The 26,300-nt window shown below is 42.6% G+C and overlaps 1 protein-coding gene across 1 annotated transcript in view; it reads left to right on the forward strand.

Moving 5' to 3' along the window:
- LOC126267904 (muscle M-line assembly protein unc-89-like) overlaps window positions 1-26,300 on the forward strand; it is a gene marked incomplete at its 3' end in the record, with an annotated part of 447,423 nt that overhangs the window by 343,763 nt on the left and 77,360 nt on the right. The window contains exons 7-9 of the mRNA XM_049973214.1: window positions 1,769-1,981; window positions 13,998-14,180; window positions 21,634-21,831. Of these exons, the coding sequence (XP_049829171.1) occupies window positions 1,769-1,981; window positions 13,998-14,180; window positions 21,634-21,831 (594 nt within the window). The remainder of the gene's footprint in view (window positions 1-1,768; window positions 1,982-13,997; window positions 14,181-21,633; window positions 21,832-26,300) is intronic.

Genomic DNA, 26,300 nt, shown 5'->3' on the forward strand with positions numbered 1-26,300 from the left:
TTATTTAAGGAAACAGGAAGTGTTCAGCCACGTGTGAAACGTCAACCACGACCTGCCACAAACGATGATGCCCAAGCAGGTGTTTTAGCTGCTGTCGCGGCTAATCCGCACATCAGTAGCAGACAAATTGCGCGAGAATTGGGAATCTCAAAACCGTCGGTGCTGAGAATGCTACATCAACATCGATTGCACCCGTACCATATTTCTATGCACCAGGAATTGCACGGCGACGACTTTGAACGTCGTGTACAGTTCTGCCACTGGGCACAAGAGAAATTACGGGACGATGACAGATTTTTTGCACGCATTCTATTTAGCGACGAGGTGTCATTCACCAACAGCGGTAACGTAAACCGGTATAATATGCACTACTGGGCAACGGAAATTCCACGATGGCTGCGACAAGTGGAACATCAGCGACCTTAGCGGGTTAATGGATGGTGCAGCATTACGGGAGGAAGGATAATTGGCCCTCAATTTATCGATGGCAATCTAAATGGTGCAATATATGCTGATTTGCTACCGATGCTACTAGAAGATGTTTCACTTCATGACAGAATGGCGATCTACTTCCAACATTATCAATGCCCGGCACATAGCTCGCGTGCGGTTGAAGCAGTATTGAATAGCATATTTCATGAGAGGTGGATTGGTCGTCGAAGGACCATACCATGGACCGCACGTTCACCGGATCTGACGTCCCCGGATTTCTTTCTGTGGCGGATATTTGCTATCGTGATCCACCGACAACGTCTGACAACATGCGTCAGCGCATTGTCAATGCATGTGCGAACATTTAGGAGGGCGAACTACTCGCTGTTGAGAGGAATGTCGTTACACGTATTGCCAAACGCAGAGAGGTTGACGGACATCATTTTGAGCATTTATTGCGTTAATGTGGTATTTACAGGTAATCACGCTGTAACAGCATGCGTTCTCAAAAATGAGAAGTTCACAAAGGTACATGTATCACATTGGTACAATCGAAATAAAATGTTCAAACGTACCTACGTTCTCTATTTTAATTTAAAAAACCTACCTGTTACCAACTGTTCGTCTAAAATTACGAGCGATATGTTTGTGACTATTACAGCGCCGTCTATGACAAAGCGAAAAAAGTGCTCCAACTAAACCATTCATATTTCTTTACGTACTACATGAATATGTAATAAGAAATGGGGGTTCCTATTTAAAAAAAAAACGCAGTTGGTATCCGTTTGACGTATGGCAACGCCATCTATCGGGCCAACCATAGCGCCATCTGGCTTCCCCCTTCAAGCTAGATAAGTTTTTTCGTTTGATGCTTATTTCGTGAGATATTTGGCCCGGTCACTATCAATGGACCACTGCAGACCTTTGGAGAAAAGAGAGACACTTGTATGAATATGAGGAGCTCAGATGGAAAGCCAGTTCTAAGGAAAGAAGGGAAAGCAGGAAGGTGGATGGAGTACATAGAGGGATCTAACAGCCGTACCACAACAAAGGTCAAAAATTAATTACGATTGTAATGTTGCTCACGCTGCTAAATATAGTATTTCTGGGCAACAACAAAGTTATATTGTGTGGCAGGTGTCATTAAACCACAGTTAATAAAGTCATTTCATGAAATAATGGATAAACGAGGCACTCATCTCATCGTGAGATATTAGGCCCGGACCACCCTGGCGTTATGCGCGCCAGTGCAGTGGGCAGCGCGGAGAGTGTGAGCTGCGCCCGCGTCGCCTCGCCGCGTCTGCGTCATGGTTGTGAGGGTGTTGTGTGTGCGCAGTGTCGGTGCCGCCGTGGCCGCGCACCGTCTCGTGGTACAACAGCGCGGGCCGCGTGGAGCCGGGCGAGCGGTACCTGGTGCGCGAGGACGGCCTGGGCGGCTTCTCGGTGCACGTGGTGGCCGTCGAGGCGGCCGACGACGGCGACTGGAAGTGCGTCGCCACCAGCGACCTGGGCGCCGCCGCCTTCTCCAGGGCCGCCGTCGCGGTCCACTGTGCGTCTCGCCTGCGGCTGCGCTCCGCCTCCACCTCCTCCCTCCTCCCGACAGCCATCTTTTGGCTTGCATGCAGCTGCTACACCAGCAGTCCTCTGTAACCTGACCCTCCTCTGCACCTGGCGCGTTTAGCCCCCGCTGCCGTTAAAGTGTTTGTTCAGCATGGACGAGTGGTAAGAACGTACCAATGTACAGCGAATAGGCAAAATAATGTGAATAGTGGTAGTAAGCAAAGAAGGGAAAGCAGAAAGGTGGAAGGAGTATATAGAGGGTCTATACAAGGGCGACGTACTTGAGGACAATATTGTGGAAATGGAAGAGAATGTAGATAAACATGAAATTTCAGTTACAATAAAGCGAGAAGAGTTTTACAGAGCACTGAAAGACCTGAGTCGAAACAAGACCCCGGGAGTAGACAACATTCCATTAGATATACTGACGGCCTTGGGAGAGCCAGTTCTCACAAAACTCTACCATCTGGTGAGCAAGATGTCTGAGACAGGCGAAACACCCTCAGACTTCAAGAAGAATATAATGATTCCAATCCCAAAGAAAGCAGGTGAAAATTACCGAACTATCAGATTAATAGTCACAGCTGCAAAATACTAACGCGAATTCTTTACAGATGAATGGAAAGACTAGTAGAGGCCGACCTTGGATTCCGTAGAAATACTGGAACACGTGAGGCAATACTGATCTTACGACTTATCCTAGAACAGAGATTAAGGAAAGGCAAACCTACATTTCTAGTATTTGTAGACTTGGAGAAAGCTTTTGACAATGTTGCCTGGAATACTCTCTTTCAAATTCTGAAGGTGGCAGGGGTAAAATACAGGGAGCGAAAGGCTATTTACAATTTTTACAGAAAACAGATGGCACTTATAAGACTCGAGGGAGATGAAAGGGAAGCAGTGGTTGGGAAGGGAGTGAGACAGAGTTGTAGCGTATGCACGATGTTATTCAAACTGTATAATGAGCAAGCACTGAAGGAAACAAAACAAAAATTCGGAGTACGTATTAAAACTCATGGAGAAGAAATAAAAACTTTGAGGTTCGCCGATGACATTGTAATTCTGTCAGAGACAGCAAAGGACTTGGAAGAGCAGTGGAACGGAATGGACAGTGTCATGAAATGAGGGTGTAAGATGAACATCAACAAAATCAAAACGAGGATAATGGAATGTAGTCGAATTAAGTCGGGTGATGTTGAGGGTATTAGATTATGAAATGAGATGCTTAAAGTAGTAAAGGAGTTTTGCTATTTGGGGAGCAAAATAACTGACTATCGTGTAGGTAGAGAGGATATAAAATGTAGACTGGCAATGGCAAGGAAAGCGTTTCTGAAGAAGAGAAGTTTGTTAACATCGAGTATAGATTTAAGTGTCTGGAAGACATTTCTGAAAGTATTTGTATGGAGGGTAGCCATGTATGGAAGTGAAAGATGGATGATAAATAGTTTGGACATGAAGAGAATAGAAGCTTTAGAAATGTGGTGCTGAAGAAGAATGCTGAAGATTAGATGGGTAGATCACATAACTAATGAGAAAGTATTGAATAGGATTGGGGAGAAGAGAAGTTTGTGGCACAACTTGACAAGAAGAAGGGATCGGTTGGTAGGACATGTTCTGAGGCATCAAAGGATCACAAATTTAGCATTGGTGGGCAGAGTGGAGGGTAAAAATCGTAGACGGAGACCAAGAGATGAATACACTAAGCAGATTCAGAAGGATGTGGGTTGCAGTAGGTACTGGGAGATGAAGAAGCTTGCACAGGATAGAGTAGCATGGATAGCTGCATCAAACCAGTCTCAGTACTGAAGACTACAACAACAACAACAATGGGGTGGTTGTTTTCGACGGTCAACAATGCAGGTAAAGCACGTGCCGCGCTGGACTGTGCATTTTCAGTACGGATTAGGTGTCAGTGCAGGTTGTTTACGAGTAGTGCACACTTCCCATTTGCATTCAGAGGCCCAGGTCGACGTGCAGTGAAAGACCTAACAGAGTTCCAAAGAGGGCAGATTGTGGGGGCCCGATTAGCTGGAGCACCAGTAACGAAGACAGCCGACTTACTGAATATTTCAAGAGCAACCGTTTCAATGGTCATGGCAGCCTACACAGAACATGGAAAGTGGACGCAAATCAAAGCTGACAAGGGGACCAACCATACTGTGAATCACGGATTTTGATGCGCTTCAAATATGTTGTTGAGGCACTTACCCTTAGTCCCTGGCTATCCTGTTTTTTAGCGACGGGCCTTGGTTTTTGAGAAAATCTATTTGGAAGTACATTGCGAGCTTTATATACCCGTAACATTACACCTACCCCGAAAAAGTCAGTGTAGCGCAGTGGTGAAGTTTCACGGCTACCGCACTGGAGGTATCGTGTTCTGAACCTGCTCATGTATTTTTTTGAAAAATCGGCCAAATTTTTCAATTTTATTTCAAAGAATATCAACACAGTGTAAGGTGTGCAAAATTATAAAGATATATTCAGTTATTAAATTTTTTTCTGCGATACCATATTGCAAAATCTTATTTATCATCGTGCATGTTGCTTGATTTGCCAGAACACGGTTGTGGGTGATTAGAAACAACAGAAGCACAAATGTTCGCAGCACCACGCGCATCTTATGGAAGCAACCGTCTTGCAGGCGCACGGTTTCTTCATGAACGATACCGGGAAACACAATTCTTTAGCATTCAAAAATATTTCTCTTTCATCCACTAATTTCGATGTGTACCATGCGTATCTAATCATGCTTTCAAAACTAGGAGCGCTGAACTGATGAGAGATTAGCGAATGCTGCAGGTGCTCCCCTTCCTTTCATAAGTGAACAGATGCCGGCCGGAGTGGCCGAGCGGTTCTAGGCGCTACAGTCTGGGACCGCGTGACCGTTACGGTCGCAGGTTCGAATCCTGCCTGGGGCATGGATGTGTGTGATGTCCTTAGGTTAGGTTTAAGTAGTTCTAAGTTCTAGGGGACTGATGACCTCAGCAGTTAAGTCCCATAGTGCTCAGAGCCATTTCTTAGTGAATAGATGATCGTATAGAGTTGAATCGGTTTACCCTCTCCACGAATCGGAAATGTACAAAAAAAAATTCCCTCCCACACACGGAACGCAAAAATTCTTCATACACCAGTTTCGTGAACTTCCCGGATTTCGTGCAGGAAACCACTACACTTCTGTATTTCCGAGTTAATTCATCTACGTTTTTTAACGTTATGACCAAATTCTCCGGAGAGTTTTTGCATAAATAAAAAGAAACATATGGGAGCAGAGTTCGAACACGGTACCTCCAGCGCGGTAGCCGTGGACCTTTATCACTACACTACACTGACTTGCTCGGAATATATGTAATATTACGGGTATACAAAGCGCGGAATAAACTTCAAAATCGATTTTCCCGAAAACCAAGGCCAGTCGTTAAAAAACCGGAGAACCAGGTACTCAGGGTAAGTGCCTCTACAACATATGTGAAGCGCATCAAAATGCGTGATTTACAGTATGGAGGGTCCCCTTGTGAGTGACAGAGATCGTCGTACGCTAACACGATTTGTGTCAAAACAGAGCCGCAGAACTAAGGCAGCTAAAGCGACTGCACAGCTCAATAACTATCTTCGAGATCCCGTATCTATCGACAATATCCGCCGACAACTCCCTAAAGCGAATATTCACGGACCAGCTGCTCTACCTAAATGGTCAGTGACGACAACCAACGCGAAGAAGCGTAAAACATGGTGTCAAGAGCATAAATCCTGGACCGCTGATCAGAGGAAACACGCCATATCGTCCAACGAGTAAATGTTTTTGTTATTTCCAACATCGGGGCGAGTTTACGGCTGGAGAACGCCAAAAAGAAGCCTACAATACTTATTCCTTGATTCTAATGGTTGAGCATGGAGGCGGAAGTGTGATGGTTTGGATAGCCATATCATGGTATTCTGCTGGTACCATCAATACTCAGAAAGGCCGTGTTACGGCCAACGATTATGTGAACATTTTAGATGGGCAGATGCCCACATTACTCAAATGTTTTTCCCCAACAATGACACCATATTTCAGAGCGATAATGCACCCATTCACACAGCCAGGACGGTTCAATCATGGTATGTGGAGCATGCTGCTGAACTGCAGCGTCTTCCCTGGCCAGCACAATCTCTGAATTGAAAATTATCGAACCCTTCGTGGGCGGTATTTGAGTGCAGACTCCGGAGTAGATTTCCGCCTCTGGTCACTACAGGACTTAGAAGAGGTTCTGATAGAAGAGTGGCATAACATTCCAGTGGAGACTATACGATCATTATACGCCAGTATTCCAAGAAGAATCACACTTGTATTACGCTCAAATTGGGGTCCAACATTTACAAATAAACCATTTTCAAGTAAGTACAGGTGTTCACATTATTTTGCCTACCCCCTGTAGATAACCGTACGAGGCCCACAAGAAAGACAGGACGCTCCGCCTGCGTCACGAAGGCAGGTCGAGGTCGCTCAAATCAGCAGACCAACTGCGTTTCTCTACCTGTTAACTCGTAACTGGGTGTGTATGTACAAACGAGAACAGCATCTTCTACTGGAAGCCGCGGTTATGGAGCCTTACTGTTATTAGTCCTACAGTGATAGGAAGCCCACAAGCATACTGATAATTCATGACGGCTGTTTCGGGAATAAGAAAATAAAAATCGGGCCAAAACGATTATCTGTTGCTTAAGGCACTACATTTTGTACGACATGACGACTGTTTAACAGAAGAGACTAAATGTTGTAAACAAGCCGTTATTCCATTCATGTAGAGAATTGATCTTAAATTTTGTTATACGAGTACTCATCAGTAAGATATCATAATAACAGATTCGAGTAGAAAATGCAGTTCTCGTCAGTACCTACACTCCAAGTTGCTAGTTAACAGGTTGAAAAAGGCATTTTGTCAGCTGGGCTGAGCTCGGTCGTTCGCTCAGAGCTGCCTTCGTGACGTTAAGGGCCGCCCCTGTCTTTCTCGTGGGCATAACCATACGTCTCGCAGCAGCGTTTATAAGAATTCTCGAATTCTTACACTCACTCCCCAATGCGTGTATTCCTTAACAGTTTTCGTTGCTAATAATAAAAATTAATTTCAACTGTACCGTGTTATAGACAGTCACGATAGAAGACAAAAATTAATTTTCATATAGACTTCTCCTGCTTGTTCAGGGTTCATAATTGAGTGCTAACACATTTGACAATTTCACATTTAACATGTACCAAGACAGTGGGAACCCCTTCCCCCTAATAAGAAAATTATGAATTTACCGCATCAGCCACACTTAACAGATTGTCAACATATGAAGATTGAAGGATTGGGTAGTTCTGTTAGCTACTTAGCAAGTAGCCAAGTTTATTAATAACGCTAGAGGACAAGTAGTAATGCACTGTAGCTGCGCTCAGTATTGACAGATGTAAAAATATTTTTTTTTTGAACACCGCTATTGTAAAATATCAAATATTAACCTATTGGCACCAGATAAAGAGCAGTTGCACAGTAAAATTGAGCAACCATGCAATCTTCGTAATACTTCACTAGATTAAATTTAGATGGCATGAGGTTGAATAGCATTAAGCAGTATAACGATGTTAGCGGCACTCAAAATCGAACGCGCTGCTAACTATAAAATGAATGCCTCTGATTGTCTACGACAGAAGAAGGTGTGCTGAGGCACAAAGTCACCGCTAGAGTGACATTGGTGCAAACTCACGTGCCAGCAGAGTGAACATGTGCACACGTCGCTCGGACAAATGGTTCAAATGGCTCTGAGCGCTATGGGACTTAACATATATGGTCATCAGTCCCCTAGAACTTAGAACTACTTAAACCTAACTAACCTAAGAACATCACACAACACCCAGTCATCACAAGGCAGAGAAAGTCCCTGACGCCGCCAGGAATCGAACCCGGGACGCTCGGACACTGCACTAAGTCATGTTGAAAACACAGAGATGGAGGCTTCAAAAGAACAGGAAAGAAATGTAGCACGTTTCTCGAATGTGAAGTAGTTATTTATAACCACCAGTTTGCTATCTATAGTGCATCGTTTGCTGTTGCAAACTAGCCAATATTCAGAATTTTAGTTCTTTTCTTGTTTTTATATAACTAAATTGTTAATCAAAAAAGAAGAAAAACAAAATACCAGAGGATACATTAAGTACAGTTTGGGATAGGAGGGAAAAAACGAAACTAATTTTGCTCTAATCTTAAGAAGAAAATAATGCAGGAAATTAAAGATTTAGATAGCGAAAAGAGGTCCTTTTTCCTACCTGTTTGTAGTGGGAGGGCGTCGGTAAACAGTTCGAGCCAGTCTCACCTGAATTAGCATATTCTGTTCTACTGTAGGTACTACCCTACGTATGAATGTTATGATATCAACCCTACGTGATTTGTTTACAACCTATGACAGTACTTTTTATCACTGCACTTGTTTCCTCCATCTCACGGCGCAGTAAGCCGGAGAGGAACCTCGGGAGGCGGCTCGGCTACCGAAGTGCGCTTCTTATCTGTATTGTGCGCTTCTGTATTTACGTCATGCTATACTGCATGTGTCTGTACATGGAAGGACTATGAGGCGCGAAAAGTCGACAAATAACGGCACAACTGTACGAAAAGCACTGCAAGTCTGCTACAAGGGTGAAAGCGTGCCACAAGCGGTTCGAGGAAAGACCTGGAGAACCACACCGCATTACCGACATCACTGTCCAGCGGACGGATGCTCTCACTGCTAGAGACCGGCCACTTACCGTGAACTGACGTTCACGGCACCCCGACCGCTGTTAGGAAACGCACTACGTCTCTTTGCGCTTCTTTTGAAACCTCCACTTGTATGTTTTCAGGACGAGCGAGTGCAGTGGGCATTCACGTGCGCCCTCTGCCGTCAGATGGGAGTGCACACATGACACTCTAGCGGCGACTTGTGCCTCAGCTCTCTTGTGTACAGCACACCTTCTCCCGTAGATAACGGCATCACGAGCCCTTCAGCGGTGTTCATTTTGCAGTCTTCGGCTGGTTGCTTCTTGATTGACCACAGCAGTTTGTTGTAAATACAATACAACTATTACCTTTCTATAATGTCTTAAAACACTTGTGGCCATTAAAATTGCTACACCAAGAAGAAGTGCAGATGATAAACGGGTTTTCATTGGACAAATATATTATACTAGAACTGACATGTGACTACATTTTCACGCAATTTGGGTGCACAGATCCTGAGAAATTAGTACTCAGAACAACCACCTCTGGCCGTAATAACGGCCTTGATACGCCTGGGCATTGAGTCAAACAGAGCTTGGATGGCGTGTACAGGTACACCTGCCCATGCAGCTTCAACACGATACCACAGTTGATCAAGAGTAGTGACTGGCGTATTGCGACGAGCCAGTTGCTACGCCACAATTGACCAGACGTTTTCAGTTGGTGAGAGATCTCGCCAGGGCAGCAGTCGAACATTTTGTGTATCCAGAAAGGCCCGTGCACGACCTGCAACATGCGGTCTTGCATTATCCTGCTGAAATGTAGGGTTTCGCAGGGATCGAATGAAGGATAGAGCCACGGGTCGTAACACATCTGAAATATAACGTCCACTGTTCAAAGTGGCGTGAATGCGAACTAGTGGTGACCGAGACGTGTAACTAATGGCACCCCATATCATCACGCCGGGTGATACGCCAGTATGGCGATGACGAATTTACGCTTCCAATGTACGTTCACAGCGATGTCGCCAAACACGGATGCGACCATCATGATGCTGTAAACAGAACCTGGATTCATCCGAAAAAATGGCGTTTTGCCATTGGTGCACCCAGGTCGTTTAGTACACCATCGCACGCGCTCCACTCTGTGATGCAGTGTCAACGGTAACCGCAGCCGTGGTCTCCGGGCTGATAGTCTATGCTGCTTCAAACGCCATCGAGCTGTTCGTGCAAATGGTTGTTGTCTAGCAAACGTCCCCATCTGTTGACTCAGGGATCGAGACGTGGCTGCACTACCCGTTTCAGCCATGCGGATAAGATGCCTGTCATCTCGACTGCTGGTGATACGAGGCCGTTGGGATCCAGCACGGCGACCCGTATTACCCTCCTGAACCCACTGATTCCATGTTCTGCTAACAGTCATCGGATCTCGACCAACGCGAGCAGCAGTATCGCGATACGATAAACCGCAATCACGATAGGCTACAATCCGACCTTTATCAAAGTCGGAAACGTAATGGTACGCATTTCTCCTCCTTACACGAGGCATCACAGCAACGTTTCATCAGGCAACGCCGGTCAACTGCTGTTTGTGTAGGTTGGAAACTTACTTCGTGTCTGCACGTTGTAGGTGTCGCCACCGGCATCAACCTTGTGTGAATGCTCTGAAAAGCTAATCGTTTGCATATCACAGCATCTTCTTCCTGTCAGTTAAATTTCACGTCTGTAGCACGTCATGTTCGTGGTGTAGCAATTTTAACGGCCAGTAGTGCAGTTTGATTCATTCGACATCCCTGAAGGTCCCCCTTATTGATGGGGTTCATGGAACACGACAAATGAATGAATGAATGAACTATTGCTAAATCCCAGAGTAGACCTGTCCCACCTTCCAGTAAAGGTGTTCTACAGAATTGTTTCCCTTACTTACTCTTTTAAGTACTGATCCTTTCACACCTTAACTGTCCATTTAATTTCTAAGATTGTTCTGTTGCATTACAGTTGAAATTAATTGCAGTGTTTTCTACAGTGCATTTAACCTTGTTTGACACACTGTGGGTAATGTATCCTAAACTCAGTTTTTGTTAATTTCACAAAATAAAGTTGAGAAAATCTATTCTTTGGCGCCATGTGTTGTGAGTTCGATAGTACCACGCCAGTGGCGTCACAGTGGAAGCGTCAGTCCGTCTGCGGCAACCGTCCACCGTCGACTGCGGTTGCATTCATCGCAGTGTGTCAAGTGAGGTCGGTGTATGAAATTTAAATGCATTTTATTTCAAGCACTTGTGTATTTTGGCATCAGAATGAAGAGTGAAGGGAATCTACTACGTTTTATCATGTCTAACTGTTTTGTGCGATAGAAAATATTTTATTCTAATAATTAAATGCCGTATAATCTGCGAAATGGAAATATATGTAAATTTGATTGAAATTCTTACATTTCGTTATTATGAACATGTTTCTTTGATTTTCTAACCAAAATCGTATGGATATTACGTTTGAACAATAAAAACTTTGGTTAAACTGGTAAGAACAGAATTTTCACTTTTCCAAGATATTCCTCCATTTTAATTTCCAGCATATGCATATTTTGTAGATAGTTCAGCAATATATTTTTTCTTGTGATACAATATGTTGAGGGAATTCAGTTAAATTTTGGTCAGTTGTATGAAAACTTAAAAAAGTTATGATTTAAAAAAAAAGTAATGTTTTCCATTTTTCCGATATTTCGATTTTTTAATCTTATTTTGTGGTTGTATGACCCAATAGCTTCCAAAAGCAAGCTTTTGAGAAGTTATAAAAATTATCAAGTAAAAATATACAATAGATTATTTGTTATAACGGCTGTTGTCGCTGGGGCGCGATCGACACCATTCTGTCAACTGCGTCACTCCACAGAAGTGCGTCATGTAGGTGTTAGGATGATGTACGTCCCACTGGTACGTACTGCTGTGCTCCAGACGTACATCTTTAGCAACTCCATCCTCATTTTTGATCCCAGCAGATCTCTTGTGTTAAAGAAAGCTTTCTTTGCTTGTGTGATATACCGAGTGGAGTAGAGGAAACGCATGTTTTTCACTATTGAATAACTAGGACACGGTTGGATTACAATAATAAAAACAAGCATTAAGTAATAAATTTTTAATGCAGTTTTGAAGTTTACATACTTTAATTAGGTTCGAAAAATGTTTCGGAGATGACGTCCTTCTTGCTGGAAACAAATTTGGATCCTCTCCCTAAAATTACGCAAGGCTCTCTCCAACATTTTATTCGGCACGGCCTTAATTTCCTGACGAACGGAATTCTTCAGGTCACCGATTGTGCGAGGCTTGTCCATATACACTTTTGATTTTAGATAGCCCCACAAAAAGAAGTCGCATATCGACAAATCTCGAAGTAACATGTCCTGGGAACATTTATCGAACCACTTCCACGGATGCTCTCGCCGTGTGAGCTGTGGCACCGTCCCGCTGAAACCATATTTCCCTCATGGTCACTTGAAGCCTATCAAGTCCTGGACGAAGAAAGTGGTTTACCATTTTAACGTGCCGCGCTGATGCCACAGCAACTGCAGTTCCTTCCTCTTCAAAAAAATAGGGTCCAACAATCCCCATCTTTGAAATGCAGCACCACACTGTTACTTTCAAATTGTGGAGAGATCTTTGGTGTAATTCATGTGAGTTCTCCGGCGCCCAATACCGACAATTTTGAACACTGACGTAACCGTCCACTTGAAAATGTGCTTGATGACTCACAAGGGAACCTCCCCATCGCACCCCCCTCAGATTTAGTTATAAGTTGGCACAGTTGATAGGCCTTGAAAAACTGAGCACAGATCAATCGAGAAAACAGGAAGAAGTTGTGTGGAAATATGAAAAAAATAAGCAAAATATACTAACTGAGTAGTCCATGTGCAAGATAGGCAACATCAAAGATAGTGTGACCTCAGGAGCACCGTGGTCCCATGGTTAGCGTGGCCAGCTGCGGAACGAGAAGTCCTTGGTTCAAGTCTTCCCTCGAGTGAAAAGTTTAAATTTTTGTTTACAGACAGTTGATGTTGCCTATCTTGCACATGAATTACTCACCTTGTATATTTTGCTTATTTTTTCATAGTTCCACACAACTTCTTCCTGTTTTCTCGATTGATCTGTGTTCAGTTTTTCAAGGCCTATCCATTGTGCCAACTTATAACTAAATCTGAGGGGTCTGCGATGGGGAGGTTCCCTTGTCAGGAAGTCTGTGGCATCTGCGTCTTACGTAAATATTTCGTCCATTACGCGACAAAACTCTCTGCGCTGCACAAAATCCCCTTCACTAAGCTTCTGGACGATCATTATCTTGTACTGGTTAAGCTTAAGATCATCAAGTAATATGCGGTGAATCGAACGACGTGTCATACCCAGCGCTACAGCCTGTCATCCAGCCGATCATTTCGGACTATCAAGAATTGCCGTTCTCGCTCGGTCTACATTTTCCAGAGTACGAAGTGAACGGGGAAGACCAGGGGGTTTCTTTTTCATCACAGATCCAGTACTTCTAGACGGTGCAATCCATCGGAGTACAGTATTTCGATCAGATACTGCATCTCGACGTCCAACTCTAAAATTTTAAAGGAAAAAACGTTGCACTGTGACTACGGAGTAATAGTTTCTAAAGTACTGCTCGACAACGAACAGATGATGCTTCACGCTCCAACGCTCCATAGCGACTGGAACTGCATTGTGTAGGCAGTCTGCTGACATTCATTCAAGGTCAATACCCCCTCTGGTCGCCGCGCACTAGCGGTTCAAAGAAACATGCGTTTCCTCAGCTCCACCCTGTATTTGTCGTACCTTCCTTGCTACGGCCATCGGCATTACCGAGCGTGGTGGTACTTTCGCATTCGCTACGACAGCAGTTAGAATGTCAGTCCTGGCATCCGAACTCAGTGTTTTGCTCGTTTCCATAAATTGCTGAAGGTAACTGTCAGGATGGTTGTTTGAAAAGGGCACTGACGCGGTCTTATACGATAAGTTTACTATTTACTCCCTAAATAACTTACAGTCCACTGCACTTCATTTGTTGCACCACAAAACCTAAGTTATAGCTATATTATCCTGCATAGAGACACACGAGAAGTTGCCTTCTCTTTACCATTTTGAGGCTGACAGCCCGCAGAATAGATTATTTGTCAATATCTACCTATGAGAAACTTGTTTACAGCCTAGTACATTCCATGGATATAACGTAATGGTAGCAGATAATGTCACGTTTATTCTTCACAGGAGGACCTCTTACATTGTTTCCCTGTTTGTGACAGACCCGAAGAACTACCGGAAGCCGCGGTTCCTGGAGAGCCTGAAGGCGGTGCTGACTGAGGAGGGCCTGGTGTCGTTCGAGTGCAAGGTGGTGGGCTTCCCCACGCCGCAGCTGCGCTGGTTCAAGGACGGCCAGGAGCTGCGCCCGGGCGACGTATACCAGCTCACCGGCACCAACTCGCTAGGTCCGTAGGCGGCGCAGCTGGCGCGGTCGAGCAAAATGCGGATCACACGCTTCATCCTTTTAGGTCTTTTTAGTCTGGGTGCAAATAATTAGTGCAAATATGTCATCACACATCAGTGGCCTCACGAATCTGCAAGTGCAAGATACGTTTCTAACGCAGTCCATTTATGTAATCGGAATTGGTATCTTATTATTCACGAATAGTATTAACAACTACACTGACCCCGAAATACTCGCAGCCCAAACAAAATAACACTGATTTAGATTAGTATTGAAAATTGTGAGTAAAAGGCGTAGAGAAAAATCATCATCACTTAACACTGATTATGCCTTTCAGCGTTCAGTCTGGAGCATAGGCCCCTTATAAAATTCCTCCATGATCCCCTATTCAGTGCTAACATTGGTGCCTCTTCTGATGTTAAGCCTATTACTTCAAAATCATTCTTAACCGAATCCAGGTACCTTCTCCTTGGTCTGCCCCGACTCCTCCTACCCTCTACTGCTGAACCCATGAGTCTCTTGGGTAACCTTCCTTCTCCCATGCGTGTAACATGACCCCACCATCTAAGCCTGTTCGCCCTGATTGCTACATCTATAGAGTTCATTCCCAGTTCTTCTTTGATTTACTCATTGTGGACACCCTCCTGCCATTGTTCCCATCTACTAGTACCTGCAATCATCCTAGCTACTTTCATATCCGTAACCTCAACCTTCTTGATAAGGTAACCTGAATCCACCCAGCTTTCGCTCCCATACAACAAAGTTGGTCGAAATATTGAACGGTGCACAGATAACTTAGTCTTGGTACTGCCTTCCTTCTTGCAGAAGAGAGTAGATCGTAGCTGAGCGCTCACTGCTTTAGCTTTGCTACACCTCGTTTCCAGTTCTTTCACTATGTTGCCATCCTGTGAGAATATGCATCCTAAGTACTTGAAACCGTCCACCTGTTCTAACTTTGTTCCTCCTATTTGGCACTCAATCCGTTTATATCTCTTTCCCACTGACATTACTTTCGTTTTGGAGATGCCAATCTTCATACCATAGTCCTTATATTTCTGATCTAGCTCTGAAATATTACTTTGCAAACTTTCAATCGAATCTGCCATCCACAAATGCAAGACTGCTTATTTTGTGTTCATGTATCTTAATCCCACCAAGTCAGTATATTGTTTTCAACATATGATCCATAAATAATATGAAAAACAGTGGAGACAGGTTGCAGCCTTGTCTTACCCCTGAAACTACTCTGAACCATGAACTCAATTTACCGTCAACTCTAACTGCTGCCTGACTATCCACGTAAAATTTTCTTCCTGTTCCATAATCTTGTAGAACAGACAATAACTTACTTCTAGGAACCCGGTCATATGCCTTTTCTAGATCTATAAAGCATAGATACAGTTCCCTGTTCCACTCATATCACTTCTCCATTATTTGCCGTAAGCCAAAGATCTGGTCCTGACAACCTCTAAGAGGCCTGAACCCACACTGATTTTCATCCAATTGGTTCTCAACTAATACTAGCACTTTCCTTTCAACAATGCCTGAGAAGATTTTACCCACAACGCTGATTAAAGAGATACCTCTGTAGTTGTTACAATCTTTTCTGTTTCCATGTTTAAAGATTGGTGTGATTACTGCTTTTGTCCAGTCTGATGGAACCTGTCCCGACTCCCAGGCCATTTCATTTATCCTGTGTAGCCATTTAAGACCTGGCATTCCACTGTATTTGATGAGTTCCGACTTAATTTCATCCATCCCAGCTGCTTTATTGCTCTGCAATCTATTGACCATTTTCTCCACTTCCTCAAATGTGATCCTATTACCGTCATCATTCCTATCCAATTGTACCTCGAAATCTGAAACATTACTGATCGTATTTTCACCTACATTGAGCAACTCTTCAAAATATTCCCTCCATCTGCCCAAGGAATCCACAGGATTCACCAGCAGTTTTCCTGACCTGTCCAAAATACTTGTCATTTCCTTCTTGACTGCCTTTCGAAGACTGCTAATTACACTTCAGAATGGTTTTCCAGCAGCTTGACCCAAAGTCTCCAACCTGTTTCCAAAGTCTTCCCTAGATTTCTTCTTGGATGCTGCAATTATCTATTTGGCTTTGTTTCTTTCTTCAACAAAACTTTCTCTGTCTACCTGAGTTCTAGTATGTAGCCATTTTTATACGCCTTCTTTTTCATTTTACAGGTTGCCTTGACTGTGTCATTCCACCAAGCTGTTTGCTTCAGCGTACATGTACACGCTACTGTTCCAAGACATTCTTTAGCCACTTCTAGTACTGTGTCCCTGTACCTTGTCCATTCCTTTTCCAATGACTGTAATTGACTTCATTGAACTAACTGGTACCTTTCTGAGATCACTGTTATATACTTGTGACTGATTTCCTTATCCTGAAGTTTCTCCACTCTTATCCTCCTGCATGTAGACCTGACCTCCTGCACTTTCAGCCTCACAATCCCAATTTCACTGCAGAGTAAATAATGATCAGTCTCATCAAAGGATCCCCTGAATACACGTGTGCCCCTCACAGCCTTTCTGAATTCCTGGTCTGTTATTATATAGTCAATGACAGATCTGGTTCCTCTGCCTTCCCAAGTATACCGGTGAATGTTCTTATGTTTAAAAAAGGAGTTTGTGATTACTAAGCCCATACTGGCACAGAAATCCAAGAGTTTTTTCCCGTTCCTGTTGGCCTCCATATCGTCTCCAAATTTACCCATAACCTTTTCATACCCTTCTGTTCGATTTCCAATCCTGGCATTAAAATCACCCATGAGCAGAACACTGTCTTTGTCCTTTACTCTAACATCTACATCACTGAGTGCCTCATAAAAACTATCCATCTTATCTTGATCTGTCCCTTCATAATGCGAATATACTAACACAATCCTAATTTTCTTACTAGACACTTACATACCTTATTGCAACTACGCTGGGTTCCATTTCTTTCCTGATGTAAAGCCCTACACCCCATTGTGCGATTCCTGATTTGACTCCTGACAGGTAGACCTTGTATTCTGCCATTTCCTCTTCTTTCTCACCCCTTACCCGAATGTCACTAACAGCTAAGACGTCCAGCCCCATCTTACTTGCAGCCTCTGCCAGCTCTACCTTCTTCCCGGAGTAGCCCCCATTGATATTAATAGCTCCCCATCTCATTACCATTTGTTTGCCAAGCCGTATCCTAGGAGTCCCTGGTTTGTCAGTTAGAGGTGGGCTCCGTCACCTCCAAAGGTCCGAGGAATTTTGCTCTGATTGTTACCAGCATCATATTTGAAGTACCAGGGAAGCAGGTTGCTAGCCTTACTTGCCCCGAGTCCCATTGAGTTTTACCCCTAACGGTTGAGGGACTAACCGGTGGATTTGGTAGTCTTTGCCGTATGAGCACAAAGGCGACTCAGAATATGTCCGAGATGCCCAGCCTTATTCCAAAGTAACTGGTATTCCAACTGTCGGCACCACTTACTTGGCCACTCATACGTTGCCCGTGGTTCATGAACTAGGACATGACTACAGGAACCCACAACATGAACCACGTAGAGAAAAATTTGACTGATTAATACTTCTTGAGGAGGCTCTTTTTGAATTTATTGGAAGATGCATTGCAAGTCAGTTTTTTCCTTTTAATTTAACATATATGGTCGTTGTGCACACAGCATTCCGTGGAGTCGCCAATCAATAAATGCAATGCATCTGTAAAGGAAATCGCATAGAAGACGCTAGTGTGAGCAAATCTAGGGTAACGTTCCAGTTTTTTTGTAGACCTCATCAAGCTTGCATCACCGCACACAGTGAACGATTTCAGAAAGGCGTTGATATAAGTCGGTACAGGCCACACGAAAATTTAACAGAAATGCCCAGGCACTTACATTCGAACCCTTGGATGAAAGACGATATTATTCTTGCGAAACACTGCTGGGTAAATTTACGGACTATGTAGGGATCATGAGAATGTGAGAAGAAAGACTGGTGCATGTACAGAGGCATACACACAATTATCTTTGTGTCGATGGGTATGAGAATGGGATGGCAAAGAAAATCAATAATACTAGTAGGAAATACTCTCCGCCATGCGCTGTACAGTGGCTTGTGGAGTATATATGGTGACGCTAAGAGCATAAATAGGGATGGAGGCATAATATCACTTGTAACTCATTAACAAGTACCGGGTGATCAAACAGTCAGTATAAATTTGAAAACTTAACCTAAACAACGGAATAATGTAGATAGAGAGGTAAAAATTGACACACATGCTTGGAATGACATGGGGGTTTATTAGAATAAAAAAAAACACCCCATATTGCTAGACGCGTGAAAGATCTCTCGCGCGCGTCGTTTGGTGATGATCGTGTGCTCAGCCGCCACTTCCGTCATGCTTGGCCTTCCAGTTCCCCAGACCTCAGTCCGTGCGATTATTGGCTTTGGGGTTATCTGAAGTCGCAAGTTTATCGTGATCGACCGACATCTCTAGGGATGCTGAAGGACAACATCCTACGCAAATGCATCACCATAACTCCAGACATGCTTTTCAGTGCTGTTCACATTATTCCTCGGCTACAGCTATTGTTCAGGAATGATGGTGGACATATTGAGCATTTCATGTAAAGAACATCATTTTTGCTTTGCCTTACTTTGTTATGCTAATTATTGCTATTCTGATCAGATGAAGCGCCATGTGTCGGACATTTTTTGACCGTTTGTATTTTTTGGGTTCTAATAAAACCCCATGTCATTCCAAGCATGTGTGTCAATTTGTACCTCTCTATGTACATTATTCCGTGATTTATTCAGTTTTGAAATGTATACTGACTTTTTGATCACCCGGTATATCTTTACGTCATATGTTTACGTCTATGAACAGGAACACGTCATCAAAACCTGAATATAATTGAAGTCATAATTTAAGAATATACCAGTACTTTTGCTAAAAAGGCAACCTTGTTCGATTTAGAACACACAAAAAAAACTTGGATGCATTGACGAGAGAGAATGAGGAAAGAGGCACACAGTCTAGAAACTAAAATTACAGTTGTTTATGAAACTTTTTAGCGTGCTACATACTATATCAGACATGGAGAGTCAACAAACGTCGACATGATACTTGAAAGAGTAAACATCTGCTCTGGAAACAGGAACAAGTCGATATTTCTCAAATGTGTGTTCCACATAGTTCACTTGAGGGACAACGGTGTACAATCTGAGAGAAGTTCTAAGCTAGTTAACGCAAACAGAATTTGTAGACGTGGTACCTGTAATACACTAACAGACTAAGCGCGTAGCAGAGAAGCTCACATGGAGTTTTGGAAAGAACATCTTAAAATACAAATCTGGATCCACACATAAAATTAGTTTGCCAAGGGGACAGTGTAACTGAGTGATTTGTACCAAAGGAGGAAATTTTATTTTTGAGGAACTTAGTTTTTGTTTTACGTGAGACGCCCCGAAAAGAATACGTAAGAGAGTGCAGTTTTTATTATCTTTTGTTTGCATTGATTCTGCGTCGTGTTGAACAGTAGACTTTCTCTTGTATTTTACCTGCTTAAATGCAATTTATACTTGTCGCAATCTCCTTCATTAATTACGACGGGCAAATATATTTGAGGGTGTATAGCCAATGAAAGCGTTTTTCTTTTTTTTAATAGCAATTTCAATTTATTGCTTTTATTTTATTTGTTTCTGTTTCATTCATGGCGACTGTTTTTGGGGTGGCAGCCCCATCCTGAAGCACTTGTGGTGTGGCACATTTTTTATGATCTTCCCCATTATTTTCAGAGGCGAATTTTACTTACTTGCCTATATCTGTCAAAATATTTGTTTGTTTGTATTCCATAAAACAATAACTTTTAGTTGTGAAACTCGTACTGGGAAATAGAAAATAAATACTTTATCAGCTACAAATCCGTAAATAAATGTGGCCTTTGGAAATAATGGACAAAATTATTATAAATTATGTGTCTAGGAATCCTGAATACTCGGTTCACTAGACAAACAATCAAACAGCTCATATTAATGAGTTTTATTACAAGACAAGCACAAATACTTCACTTTGATCTGAGAATTCTTGTAGTCCTTTATACACGATCATCCACAAGAGGAATTGCACAGATGTGTCGCAAGCAAACGGCGACATACAAAATAATCAGTTTCCTTCAGAACAGACAAACAAGAGTAACCCTTCTGGTTCTAGCTACCGCTCATAACAAAAGTCTGTCAACTGAACGGCAGTGACTGCTGATCTCTAACTGTGCTACGTAGAGATTGCTAATGAAGAGGCTACGCTGCGTCGCCTAACGAAGTGGCTAACGTAGAGGCTGCTGTCGAAGTGGGCTGCCACCAGTTCTTTCTTTTTCCTTTATTGTATTTCAATTCCCTATAGGGCCGGGCTGGCAGCAGCATATGCGTTTCTCTTCAGCCGAAAGACATAGAACAAACAATAGCCGGCCGCGGTGGTCTCGCGGTTAAGGCGCTCAGTCCGGAACCGCGTGACTGCTACGGTCGCAGGTTCGAATCTTGCCTCGGGTATGGATGTGTGTGATGTCCTTAGGATAGTTAGGTTTAAGTAGTTCTAAGTTCTAGGAAACTGATGACCACAGATGTTAAGTCCCATAGTGCTCAGAGCCATTTGAATCATTTTTTTTGAACAAACAATAGAAGACATTTAAAAATAACAAAGGAGGAAACATGGTGAACATAGATATAAAAAAAGGGGAACATCGTGGAAGACAATAGACAAAAAAGGGGCGACTGGAAAATGGAGATTAAAAAGTAGCGCACACACTGGGACAATTAAAGAACACAAGGCACAGTATGACTGGAGCATAAAAGTATCGACGGATGGCGTAGCACATAACTAACACCGATAGTAACTCTAGGTGCAAGGCCAGCACAGAATTAAAAGCACACCTGTCGACGCATAGGAGAAACAGCACTAAACACAGCACTGACGTGGCACACTGACGATGATCAAAACGGAGGATCTGCCAGGCGCAAGGAGATGTGGGTGAAGGGAAGAAGGCAGGGAGAGGAAGAGAGGGGGGAAATGGGCGGGGGGCTGCCACCAGTTGGGGGCGGCGCTTATATGGTCTTCAACTAGGGGCCACTGCTGTCGCGTTGTCGTCATGGAGGGAGGTGATCAGCGTGCGATTGGCTGATCTCTTCTCACAGCCTTCTCTTCTCTGTCATCCCAGACAGGCTCGCCGCCACTGGCTTTACGCTGCAACAATAAATGTGCCATATTAGGAGTGCTTGAGAATCGGAGGCGACCCCCATACTAGCCGAAAAGAGTGAAGCGCAAATAAAGTAAAGTATTAGGATAAAATCGTAGTCGTACTCAAAAAAAGTTTGTGCTGTGAGCAGTAGAATCTTGTTTGTAGGTTTACTTTTGACACGACTGCCGCTGTCGACGAGAGCCTCACGCCTGTCCCTGTCTGTTTCAGGCTCCTACTCGTGCATCGCGCGCAACTGCATGGGCGAGGCGACGAGCACGGCCGAGCTGACGGTGGAGGATATCCAGAGCCAGCTGAGCGACGAGGAGCGGCTGGCGCTGCTCTCGCACAACCAGGCGCCGCGCTTCATCCGAGGCCTCAAGAGCTGCGAGGCGCGCATCGACGAGCCCTTCCGCTTCACCGTCCAAGGTGCCCGCCGCCGCGCACTGCTCTGCAGCTGTCCTCTGGCCGACCGCGCCGGCTGCACCTCAACAACTCACAGTTTACTTCATCCCATATAGATACCTCTGTTTGATTTCACTCCTGCCTATTCCCACACAGCATCTCCTTATCCTACCAAAAACGTTGTCTACTCCTTTTCCACTACCCTTAATCTCGCAATAATGACACATAATTTTTTTTTCAGTCCGCACCCCTTCATCTGTTTCCAACTAAAATACCATTTCCAATTGCTTTCACAAAGCCTGGCTCCATAGCCACGCCTTCTTGGAGCTGGCCATCTAGTCCCAGATAGACACTATCTCCATTAGAACCACAGCTCCTATTTTTTTAGACAACATAGTTGTGTGGACGTAGCAGCGATTGGTTTACTTACAATCAATTATTCAAAATGACAGTGACAATCGCATTATTTATTTTGTCGTCAACCGGTTTCAACCTGCGATGGGGTCATCTTCAGGACAATTTACACCATTTGTTCGCTCGCTGGAGTCGTCACCCTGCCTGTGCACGGTTGGTAACTATGACCCCACAGCGGGTAGAAACCAGTTGGCGACAAAATAAATAATGCGATTGTGACTGTCATTTTGAATAATTGATCACAGCTCCTATATCAACATCTTCTGCAGCATAACATGATCAGTATAGGTCTTATCCTTAAGAAATCTTATCTTTTAGCATCTCTTAATGTTTTTATTTTATCAATTTATTGTGTTAATCACCAGTAGATAAATACCAACAAAAGTAAAACGAGGGCATCGAAATTTAATCGAATTAATTCAGTAGATACTCAGGTAATTAGGTTGAGAAATGAGATACTAATAGTACTAGATGAGTTTTTCAGTTGGAGAACTAAAATGACTGTCGACGCAGAAAGTAGAGAGGATATAAAACGCAGACTTACAACAGCAAAAATAGCCTTTCTGAGGCACCATGTCACGGATTACGCGGCCCGTCCCGCTGGAGGTTCGAGTCCTCCCTAGGGAATATGTTTGTTTGTTGTTCTTTGGGTAAGTTAGTTTACGTTAGTTTAAGTAGTGTGTAAGTCTAGGGACCGATGACATCAGCAGTTTGGTCCCTTAGGAATTCACACACATTCGAACGTTTGAACATTTGAGCCTTTCTGAGTAAGAGAAGTTTGTTATCGTTTCATATAAATTTAAGAGCTAGTAAGTCTCCTAAAGGCATTTGTCTGAAGTGCAGCCGTGTAACGAAAGTGTCACGTAGATGATGAAAGTTTCAGGCAAGTTTATTTTCGCTCTTCCATCTAATTTCAGTAATCATATCTCGAACTCATGTGTAGCAAGATACGTAGTAGGACGTGGATTGATAACATTTGTATAGGCACTGCTCAGATGGAAACAATTAATGTGTACCCATTTGTTAACAGATTATCGGATGTTCTTCCATAACAGATGGAAATACACAACATAGCACCTTCCAGCCCTCGAGCAAATTCATACATAGCGGTAAGGCTTATTAGTGAGGACAGAATACAGTATTTTAAGAGTAAGCTTAAAGAGGTCATATGGGATAAGGTATAGGTAGAAAGATATACTAATGTCTAATTCAAATTATTCCATAGTAACTTCATGTCAATATTTGAAAGTAGCTTACCTAAAACGTTAGCCAGAAATCTATAAAAAAAATTAAGGCATGCATAACTAAGGAAATTAAAATCAGGCGTAAGAAAAAGAGAAAAATTTGTACAAATGCAATATAGGTTAAGATGTTTGGCAGTAGCAACAGTAGATCAAATGGCTCATTTGAAGTACGAGAGAATATATTAGAAATGGGATTCCACAAGACATTAATCAAACAGAAGTACCATCAACATCCTTCACTGAAATTACTAGAATTACGAAAATTCTGAAAAAGATAGGCTCATATGGTGCTGATGGGAAAGTTCTTGTAACTTAACAGGTAATGTGCCACATATTAATCATCATAGACACAGAGAAGTTTTCCAGAGAGATTAATATACACAGTTTTTAAACCTTTTCGAAACAAAGTTGATAAGAAAGGCTTAAATGAATGTCGTCCATTTTCCTTACAGACATCTTTTTCTTAAATATTTCAAAAATTAATAAATTCAAGAGTATTCTCACATTTACTTAGAAACAATTTACTCAGAATCTCTGTCTGGATTCTTTAAGGGGTGTTGAAATTCTACTTATACATTCACTCATAAAATATTACAAGCCTAAAATAATAAAATATATAAATTTGGCATTTTTGTGATCCTTCTAGGGCCTTTGATTGTGCAAATCATGTTACACACTTAGAAAAATTCAAGTTTTATGGAACTCATGGCTTTACACACAACTATTTTGAATTATAACAAACAAAATGCAAAAACGTGTGCCAAATAGTTAAAAAAATGTTGGAAGGTTAGAAAATTTTAGAGCCTGGGAAACAGTCACAAAGAGAATCCCACGACTGTTTAATTTTGAATCCCCTCCTATTCGTTATATATGTGAATAGCCTTACACTTAACATTCAACAAGCAGATTGGCACGTTTTTGAACGATATTAGTGTTATCATAAAGCCCATTAGAGAGAAATTTGCAGAAGAGATTGTTAATGACATTCAAAGAATGATTAAGTGGTCTCTGAAAATGGCCTCGCCCTAAATTTTGAGAAAACACACTATATTTAGTTCTGTACGACAAAAAGAGTTATACCAACAACGGATGTAGCACGTGAACGGAAGTCACTAAATATGGTAGAATGCTCCAATTTTTGGATGTAAATATTGCCAAATAATTGAACGGGAAGAAGAAAATTATTGAGCTTGCCAAACAATTAAGTTCAGCCTCCTGACATATTTTGCATATTTCTAGTCAATAATATGTTAAGGAATAATTTTTTTTGGGATAACCACTAATTAGAAAGAAACCAGTGGTTGCACAAAAGCGAACAATAACAATAATATGTGATGTTCAGCTGCGGTCGTCATGGAGACACCATCACAATACAGGTTATTCGCTAGTGAATTTCGTCATAAATAAGCCATCACAATTTAAGAAGAACAATGATGTACATACCTACAGAACCAGAGGAAAAAATGACCTTTATTATCCATTATTAATGCTGCCAGTGGCTTAGAAATGAGTTCAATACTTTACAACTAGAGGTTTTGCCGAATTTCACAATACCATAAAATATCTGACAGTAGGTAGCAACGCAAGTTTTAAATCTAACATAAAATCATTTCTCCTGGGCAACTCTTTCTATTTCACGGACGAATTTCCGTTTAGAAACTGGCAGCCTGAAAAAAGACTTGTTTTTAAATGTAGTTCATTAATAGCAAAACTACATATCAATCATTGTACAAATATCCTATAAACTGACTCGTTATACATAATTACGATAAAGAAATACTTCAAATTATCTGTGGAACATGTAACTAACTAACTAACAAAGGAATGTGGGACTGCAAAATAAGCCTGAGGATCAGATGTGTAGATCGGATAACTAATGAGGCAGCACTGAATCGAATTGGGAAAAAATATTATTTTTTTTGTGTGTGTGTGTGTGGGGGGGGGGGGGGGGGGGGTAGGTTAAAATTATAGACGGAGACCAAGGTTTGACCACAGCATGTAGTTTCAAACAGATTTAGGTTTCAGCACTCATGCAGAGAAGAAAAGGCTTACACAGCGTAGACTAGGGTGTAGAGTTGTATCAAAACAGTCTTCAAACTGAAGACTACAACATGGCCGGAGAGCAGATCTTTATCTTTATTACTTTCTTCATTGTTAATAATTTGAGAAAGGTAGGCTCCCTTTAATTTTATTGATGGGGTCTGTTTTTGGTGTTGGATTCGATCTGGAAATTTTTCCACGTTTGGGGAGACAGCGAGAAATCATTTTTGGAAGATACAGCTGCATGAGTTGAAAGTTTTTTTTATCCCCCCCCCCCCCCCCCCCAGACTGCCAGGTTATTTCGTCCCCAAATCTAAGTCTGTCATCAGTTCTATTAATTGGAGTAGTTTCACCTCCCCACCCAATGGCGTTTATTGGAGCGCTGATCTGCCTATGGAACTGTGTCGACTGTATTGACATTGCTATCAAGTGAGTGGCGAAAATTCCAATTTGTCTGTACTTAAATTTGTGACTTCTCCTGAACGCGATCTCCGTACACTGATAAAATATAATTGCGTGATGTGTGTGCGGATGAATGTACAGACATATTCCACACTTTTATGGGTCACCGGATCACCCACAATAACAAAGACTGGATTAAACTGTCCTTCTCATCGTCCGTTGTTGAAAGAAGTGCGTTTCCCGTAGCCTTACAATCTTGATTATGTTAGGTTTCCGTAGAAACTCTTCATTCATTGTTGTTAGACCTTCTGTGTTTTTATTAATAATAATCATTTACGGTTTCTATCTTTCCCCTTTGAGTTGTCCCAACGTCACATGTTCCATTTACGTTAC

The sequence above is a fragment of the Schistocerca gregaria genome, chromosome 4 (assembly GCF_023897955.1).
Source record: "Schistocerca gregaria isolate iqSchGreg1 chromosome 4, iqSchGreg1.2, whole genome shotgun sequence".
NCBI classification, from domain to species: Eukaryota; Metazoa; Arthropoda; class Insecta; order Orthoptera; family Acrididae; genus Schistocerca; species Schistocerca gregaria.